Source organism: Plectrocnemia conspersa, unplaced genomic scaffold (genome assembly GCF_051122295.1).
Source record: "Plectrocnemia conspersa isolate PC_06_02 unplaced genomic scaffold, ASM5112229v1 ptg000003l, whole genome shotgun sequence".
Lineage (NCBI taxonomy): Eukaryota > Metazoa > Arthropoda > Insecta > Trichoptera > Polycentropodidae > Plectrocnemia > Plectrocnemia conspersa.
Window position 1 is genome coordinate 3,344,537 of NW_028277167.1, and position 9,066 is coordinate 3,353,602.

Here is a 9,066-nt window from a genome sequence, read left to right on the forward strand (position 1 = left end):
AAACTTTTCTGTAACAAAAAACTTTTATTGTAAAAATCATTATCATTATATAATATATATACTTCATTATTATAAAGTGAGAAAAAAATTACCCTTTTTAATCTTTGTAGAAAATCATAAATTTACGCTTTCTAATAAATTCACAATGAACGATCCAAATATTCGAATATTCTACAATAAAACCGAATATATTTTCTCGTTTTCGAACATATGTTCAACTATTCTAAAAGTATTTGTTTACAGTTTGATTTCCCATTTTTACAATTTCATTAAAACTGCAATATATCACGAATTCAGTGGCTCTAAAACTACCTTTCCAGCAAACGATTCTTGTGCTATCAAATCATAAGACATCTTTTTTATCGAACCGAATGGACCAATATTGTTCGCGTTTTATCTCGAATAGATACTGATCTAGATTTGACTCTATTGACGAAAAAAAGAATAATGAGCAAGTGGACAGACGGATAGACAACCAATGTCCATTTCAATAGACGCATTGTCGATTTAGTATTTTTTCTAACATAGATTTCCAACAGATACATACCACAGTCAGATAACGTCAGTTAACGCATTCTTGACTCGTCCGCTGTCCAAAAACAAACTCTGAAACGTTTGAGTTAAATTAACAAGGAGTCATACTGATTGATAAACGATCGGGAAAAGATTGGGAAGCAGTTCATGGGAATATTATGGTAAATAATACGTGGCATATACGACAAGACATTCGCGATTTATTCAATAAATAAATAACGAAATAAATAAATATGAAATTGTAAATAGATAATGAAAAAAATAATACAACCATAAGCATTGACTAGATAAAAACGTTAAAATATTATATACATTAGTCGTATAATAATTGTGCATATATTAAAAATGTTACTCTAACTATATTTAATGTATGTATATAAAAAATAATATCATTGACATGGAATGGTAATGTTAATGTAAATATTATAAGAATACTTTTCAAGAGATCTAGCTGGTTAACTTTTGATATACGTTTATGTAAATATAAATAACTTTTACATATGAAAATATAACAAATACAAAAAAATATTTAATGTTCTTAGAAAAAATAATAACAGTTCATTCTATATAAAATCGTAAAAAATAACAATAATAAAATATAATAATAAATAAATGAAATAATAAAAAATCTAACTTTGCACAGTTAATTGAATACAATATAATTGTGAATTTTAATGTTAGGTAATGGTAACATTGAATTGTAAATATAAATATATTTTATAACTAAATGGTATATGGACAGTGTTCATGAAAGAATATTTGGCATATCATTTCATATAAAATCTTAATTACAATTTAACCCTTCTGATGACACAACAAAATATTGTTAATTATCTTGAAACAACAATCGTTTCTTGATTCTCTATAATTTATTAAGCATATTTTACCATTAATATATATTTCTTACAATGTATATTAAATGATTTTTTCAAAAAATACGAATTCGATTTAAACAATTAAATAAATCTGTATTTTTTTTCTCAATAAGATCTTGTTTTGTCAGATATCAATAATTTTTCACTTAATTTAATATTTGTTATGGTTACTATACATAGCACATATCATTATGTTCTAACTATGGATTTTTAAAATAGAAAAAAAATTGCATAATATTTTTTCTTTTATTTATATAGTCTATTTTGTAATATGTATATTTTTTTTTATTATATTCAATTTTATCATTTTACAGCTCTATAGGATGAGAAAAATAAATGTAATATTTTGCTGTCATTACACTTAGATACAGTTTGTGTACTACAATAATTTAGAAGATGGCAAAATATGTTAGAACATATCTAAGGACAGATGTGAAATAAGCACATGTGTGCCACACCAAACTACTTTTAGAAAAAAGAGATAAGGGGTGACTCATTGAGTCATTTAAATCTATGAAGTTTTGGTTCTGAGAGACACAAAAAAGTTTAGTCGTTTTCGAGGACGGATATGAAAACCATTTATTATGATTTTTATATCAAACACTTTAAAAATCCATAAATATTATCCAGTCAGGTATTTTGTCAAGTGTTAAAACACAATAAATTTTACCAAAAAAATAAAATATCTAAAAAAACATGACCATATTGAAAAAGACATAATTTTAAAAACATACAAAAAAAATCATTCGCAATTTCCACTAACTATATATTGTTGCATGTCAGTCAAAGGGTTAATGTATTCAAGTAATTCTACAGAACAAAATACAACACACGTTTTGACTAAAATTTTTGCAAGGCTGTATATATAGACAACCAGAATTATTATTTTATTAAATTACAATCGTCGATCAGTATTTTTAACACGCTTACAAATGTAAAATATATTGCTCCTCACGCAAACTATTAACGACTATTTTGAGATCTAGCCGTAGCCGGTCTAGGTACGCCAGATATTCCGCTTTTAACCGATCTCGGTCTTCTCTCCACTGTGTTTCCACTAGAATTCACGATAGTACCATATGACAAATATTGACCGGATAAATCAACAGCTTCGTGCTAAAAAAAATTTTTCAACATCACAAATAATTGATAAATGCGCATTAATAACGAGACACTTACATCTTTCTCTTTATTTTGTGCATTAAGAAGATGCTGTTTTCGCATATTGTTTCCGGTGTATGCCACGCATCTAACTTGCCACTCTCCTATGTCTTCGTTCCAATGGATGTGCTGCTCTAAGAGTTTCTGAAATAATATAAATCATTAATACTTTGAGTTATAATTATAAATAAATTATTAACATACTTGGTATTCCTTAGGTATGTACGAATCTAAGACCAGATCGGCTAACTGTATCTCGCGTTTCAAAGCTCGAATGTTATCCAAAATTCCTTCCATTTCCCTCTGCTGTTCTCTCATTTGATCGGCAAGCTCCGCTTTGGCCGAATTCAACAACTGAACGACTCTCTTCAATTTTTTAGACTTGGCAGCGCTTTCTTCTTGCAACGTAGTATATCGCTCTTCAATGTCTAATCTTTCAGCCTCTCTACGCTGAAGGTCAGTCTGTAATCTTTCCTCGTTAATTTTCCTCAAGTGCAATTCTTTGGACGTTTGCTCCAATAGTCTTTGTTGAGTCTCAGCCTTTTCCAATAGATTCTCACCACCGACGAGTACTTTACTTTCTAAGTTTTTCAATTTGTCTTTCAAATCTATCTGTTTTTGCCTATAAATCATAAATAAATTTATTGACACTATTTTAATATTAATTTTTATTCTATACATACATATATAACATTCTCCATGAGCTGAAGTAACTCATTATTAAAGTTTTTTTACCTAATACATACGATTTAAATCGGTTTGTATTAATCATCTGTGAGATTAGTAAAATCTAGGAAAACCTAATCTGTGATGATCGAATAGAATTATAATTATATAATAATCACTAATTCCGATCACCCAGATATGATAGAAATAGATAAACGCAAAGGTTTATATTGGATTCGATCATACTACTAGTCTAAGTGCTTGGTTAATAGTGTTTATTTTTTAATTTTCTTAAGATTAATATATTTTTAATTGAATAATAGATAATATAGAAGACTTGCAGATAATTTATACTATATTTATGTATTATACACTAAAATCTCAAAAGTGCTATAAAAAGACAGCACAGCATGCCTTAAAACTACCGCCGTCGATCGGCGATTGAAAATTTAGTACGGTGATGCATGTCTGTTACTCAAGTAAATGTATGAGTGGTATCAAAAGTTTCGAACCTACAACCAGGTTAGGCAAATCAATTTGTGACAATGCATCAATTGAAAACATTACTGAGTAACCGTGAATAAAAAAATTTCAAGGTCATAGAAAAATGATATCATTTGACTCAAACCACCTATTTATAAGCATATTAAAAAAATACTTGGTTCGTTGAAGTTCAGCGCGTTTCTCTTCAAGAGCTTTCTTTGCAAGATGAGCTTTTTCCGAATCAGCTTTCTCCAACTCTTCGACTTCTTTCTTCTGTCTCTTAATCTCACCGTCGTCATCAATCAATTCGTCATATTCATCGCCAGATTCTGACAGACTAATAGCATCCGATAGATTATCCGAATCATTAGTGGCTGCAATAATACATAACATTAAATAAATAAAATAAAAAAGAATAACAAATCAAACTTACCGCTAACTTCAAGCTGTTTTCGCAGCTCGTCAATCTCTTGTTGAAACCTCGTTAAAAGAGCATCTTTAGGTTCATCGTTAACATGAGCTTTATTCTCAATACTCTTAGCTCTGTTTGCATATCTCAAGGTGCTAATAGTTTCCACATAGTTGCATTCAGCCGGTCCGATATTTGCAATCTTTAATAAATACATAAATAAATTTTAAGAAATATAGTAAAAAAACATTAATTTAACAATCAAATAATCACCATAAGTGTTTTAGAATTGCCACCTAATGAATCTTGAAGGAGTCTCGTGAGCTTTGAATTTCTGTACGGAATGTGAGTACTTTTTCCGTCAACTAAAGCAGATATAACATTTCCTAACACCGATAGAGATTGATTTATCTTAGTGGCTTCTTTCAAACGAACGCCAGACGCCTGAGTTTTGCTCTGTCTTTCTGAACCCTATGTGTTAAAAAATTATATAAGAAAAAATAAAATTTCAACCTTGATATAATTAAATTTCAATCAACTCACTGCCAAATCGACTAGATGCAATTTTCCCATTTTCACGTGTTGAACGCCATCATTTCCCAATGTGCTAGATTCAACCGTGATTGAAAATATGGCATGCGATCTGGAGCTTTCGGTGTTCATAGCTGTGGCGCCTATGGCTCTATTTTTATTTCCCATTTGCATCACTTTATCTAACTCGTCTGCATTGTGTACCACGTAACCGGTCAAGTCTTTGACAAAAACGCCTATGTCCGGCCGCTCTTTCACTTCCAAGCTCTGCTTGTGACCCTTGGGGCCGAGAAGATCTCTCACTTCTTCGTTGTATATTTCGAGATAAGTAACACGAACTAAGAATCTAAAATTAGAATGTTATTTATTTTAATCTCTTTGCCTCATGATTACTTGGTTAACTTAAATACTAGTATCAACTAAATGCATACACGTTTATAACAGTAGAGTAAAAGTTTACAATAAATACATAAATATTAATTTGCAAGGTGTAGAGACAGAGTCCACCGAGTTTGTGTGAAGATTATTAACCCTTTGCACTCATAATCGTTTTCGTACTAGATATGTCGCCAGCTCGGGAAAAATGAAAAATGTTAAATTCTTTTTAAAAATTAAAATTATATATGTAGAGCATAAATATGAATAAACTAATACCAAAAACGAAGAAATCAGAACAAATACTTGCATTTCTCTAAATTACATTTTAATTTTTTTTGGTTCTCTCAAGTACCATTGGTTGACAATCCATAACAATAAATTAACACAATAGAGCGACGACCCATTTTAAAATATTTTTCAGACCAAAAAATGTTTTAACCATAAATAAATAAATATACACAAATAACAAAGACAGACCGCTCAGTTTTAGATATATTTACCTGCGAACGAAGAAAGCTTACATCGCTTGCAGAAATACAAAATTGTATCGTTTTACAATAATTTAAGAATCCACAAGGTATATCTATGTTTATATAAACTGATGTTAGGTATATTTTTAAAAACTAAAATACGTCCCATCGAAGGTCAAATGAAACGTTGCAGTTAATGTCATATTATTTTATATATTTCTTAATAAAAAATAGACAAAACTTTTTAGTTTTATGGTACATATTTGTTTGTGATTTTATATATTGGAGCTAATAATGCTTAAATAGCATATTTTTATATAAAAATAAACAAAGTAATGCACGAGAAAGGGCACTACGTTTAATAACATGTGGGATGTTGATTTATTATAAATTAAAGAAACAAATATTGAAAAATATTATTTTTTAATTTTTCGTAAATCCCGAAGTTCTATTATAGTATACCAACTCATCAGTGTAAAACAATTGAAAATAATCAATAGGTTGTATACAGTTTGCGAGAACTTGGGGCCCAGGACATTTATCAGTAGGTGGAAATATTGCTATTTATAAGGTACATTGTCATTACTAGTTATTATTCACCAATTTTCTGATGTGGTGCGATTTGTTTGAGGTACCGTTTCTTCCTCGCTATTATTTTAATTGCCTGTATTCCACCTTCGATTCAAGGCAACAGGCCTAATTTTGACGTTACTTTCTTTTCTATCATCATTGGAAGATGAAAAATCAAACATAAAATTCTCCCCATCACTATCATTACAAAACATATTATTATTACAATCACTATATTCAACGATAGAACTGGGTTTTTTAACAATAAAATTTAAAAAAAATAATTTCACAATAAAATTTAAAAAAATGAAAAAATTAGTAATTAGAACAAAATTATTAATCACTATAGTCTTACTTAGACACAAATTATGGACACCCGAGACACTGTCGAAAATCCAATAGGCAATAAAAACGTCACCAACGCGTGTCAACCGAAGGGCGATCGCCAACCATTACTTTCGGGAGAAATCTACGGCACATCTGCATTTAAATTTAGTCATCAAACAAGCTCTTCCCGGCTTGATTCAAGTAAAAATTATATTTTTTTGATAAGATATGCTTCTTGAAACTCTTGTCTACAACACTGCAAAAACTCTATTCAAAATATGCTCAGGAAATACCCAAAAATCGACGTTATATTTTATTAATTGAAATGGTGCGCCTGATGCACCCTACGCGTAATATAGAGCCAAGCGCTGGTGCGTCTCATGCACCTTACGAGCAGAAAGGGTTAAAACCATGAGATAAGTCTTGTAAGAACTATGTAACCAACAAATCAAACCCAAATCAATGCAATTCTAAAAAGTGACATTGATTCACTGAGCGTGAGAAACATAATATATTACATATTAACTCATAAAACCACTATCACCTGAAATGTAATCACAGTGGATTCGGAAAGTGATATTATATATTTTATTGACAGCAATTTGAGGATGCTTTTAGAAATGCAAGTGTCAGTCTTAACTAAATTTTTAAATACACATTGTATTTTTTTGTTATTAATTCCTATCTATTTTCATTAATTTTGTGTTCATATATTTTTTAAATTAAATGTTTAAAAACAAAATAAGGTTTTTACCAGGGCTGTGGAGTCGTTAAAAAAAACACGACTCCGACACAAAAAAGTTTAATTTGATCAAGTATTTATGGTGTTCTTCTACACGTTTAATATTCATACGCTATACACATTCATTATTTCGCAAAAAATCATAAATTTCGTAATTTAAAAAATGCATTTTATAGAAAATATGGTCGGAGTCGTTCATTTTTCACGACTCTGACTCCGACTCCGACTCCAACTCCGGCCAAAACACCACGACTCCACGACTCTAGCTCCGACTTCGACTCCACAGCCCTGATTTTTACTATGTAAAACTACATACAAAAATTCGCTGTCAAAAAATCATGTTTTAAAATAATAATATAAAAAAGGGTGGAAAAAATATTTTTACCCAGGGTTTGTATGTAAGTTTGTATGAACTAAAAAAGGAGCTGCTGACCAATGACATATGGAAAAGATTGAAACAGCAACTGTTTCCCTCTATATGTCAATTCGGTCCCTCAATATGTCAAATCCAGAATCCAGGGTACAACCCGCTCGAGAGACAACTTGTTCAGCATAGTCCGAAAACCAAGAATTCAATCCTATCTTTAGAAGACAATATGAAACAAACAAAGCTACGAGGGCAATATGTATCATACATGATTTCATAATAATTTATAATATCAGTAGCTTTGTATGCTATAAATAGTTTTCCATCTCAAGTGTTATCTCGTTTGCGATCGATAAGTGATTAATGAACCTACAGTAATCAAATAAGTTAAGCAAATCAATTAAATTACTTTTCATCTTCTGTGGCTTTAGCTATGTGTCCAAATATATGTGCAAAAGAATTAGGAATAATTCCTTTTAATTCAGGTGCCGATGATATTCCTGCCATTGTGTACGTTTTTCCAGTACCGGTTTGTCCATAAGCCAATATTGTCCCATTGTAACCTTTAAGAACTTGTTCGACTATAGGACTGGCCGTTTGAATGTATATATCCACCTAAAACAAACAATAATAAAGATAAATATAAACATTTATAATCAATGATTATATTATTAATAATACTTGTGTAGTGTTGATATCGAAAACAGCATCAAAACAATACGATTTGGGCAGTTCATTTTGCACGGCATTCGGTTTAACGACGGTTATTGTGCTATTGACCGTGTCGACTGATATCACATTTTGATTCCCTTCTAATTTTTCCTTGGCGTCTATGGGACGTACTCTGACTACAACGCGTACATTTTCTTTTCCGGAAGAATTCTCTTCCACTGCCTCCTATTTATAACAAAAAAAATTAGTATTGCAAAAAAATGTAATAGTTATGGAGAAAAATCAATAGTTATGGTTCGTGACTAATTGCGTAAAAATTGGCGAATATGTGAAACGTTAATTGAGGTGAACACATACAACACCAAGGTCGTGAGATGATAATATCGCACATACGATGGAAGAGCGATTGTAAATCTGATATTGTCGTTAAACATGTATTAATACTTACAACCATGATTGCTGCAATATACTTATACAATTAATTTATGATAAAATGTTTTGCAAAAGTCGAATCGTTCGTACACAGCCTATTCCAGTGACATAGTCATAGCAACTGACAGTTAACACAATTAGATTTGGCCTTAACGCTATATTTTTTCACCATGAAAATAATCAATAAATGGGAAAGTAAATAATGTATACGAAACATTTATAATTCATTTATTAATATCATTTTAAAATACTGTAATCTATTCTGCATTTGCATCAAGGTTCAAAATACGCTGCCTTAAAAAATATATATTTATGTCAATTTAATTTATCAGCGCTGTTTTTTATTGTAATTTTTAGTTTAATTTGGTAAAAAAAAAACTATAATTTTTTAGGCAAAGACCAATTTCCAATTCCATTTAGTATTTAATAATAGTAGCTAAAGGCGTATT

The 9,066-nt window shown here is 30.2% G+C and overlaps 1 protein-coding gene across 1 annotated transcript; it reads right to left on the reverse strand.

Moving 5' to 3' along the window:
* Nucleotides 1-716: 716 nt before the first annotated feature.
* Klp64D (kinesin-like protein 64D) lies at nucleotides 717-8,788 on the reverse strand. Its single transcript, XM_088183497.1, has 10 exons — nucleotides 8,634-8,788; nucleotides 8,195-8,410; nucleotides 7,923-8,128; nucleotides 4,672-5,005; nucleotides 4,402-4,599; nucleotides 4,153-4,330; nucleotides 3,895-4,093; nucleotides 2,775-3,192; nucleotides 2,589-2,714; nucleotides 717-2,525 (listed from the first exon to the last, which is right to left on the reverse strand). The coding sequence occupies exons 1-10, from the start codon at nucleotides 8,637-8,639 to the stop codon at nucleotides 2,373-2,375; spliced, it is 2,034 nt and encodes a 677-aa protein (XP_088039623.1). The 5' UTR covers nucleotides 8,640-8,788; the 3' UTR covers nucleotides 717-2,372.
* Nucleotides 8,789-9,066: the final 278 nt, after the last annotated feature.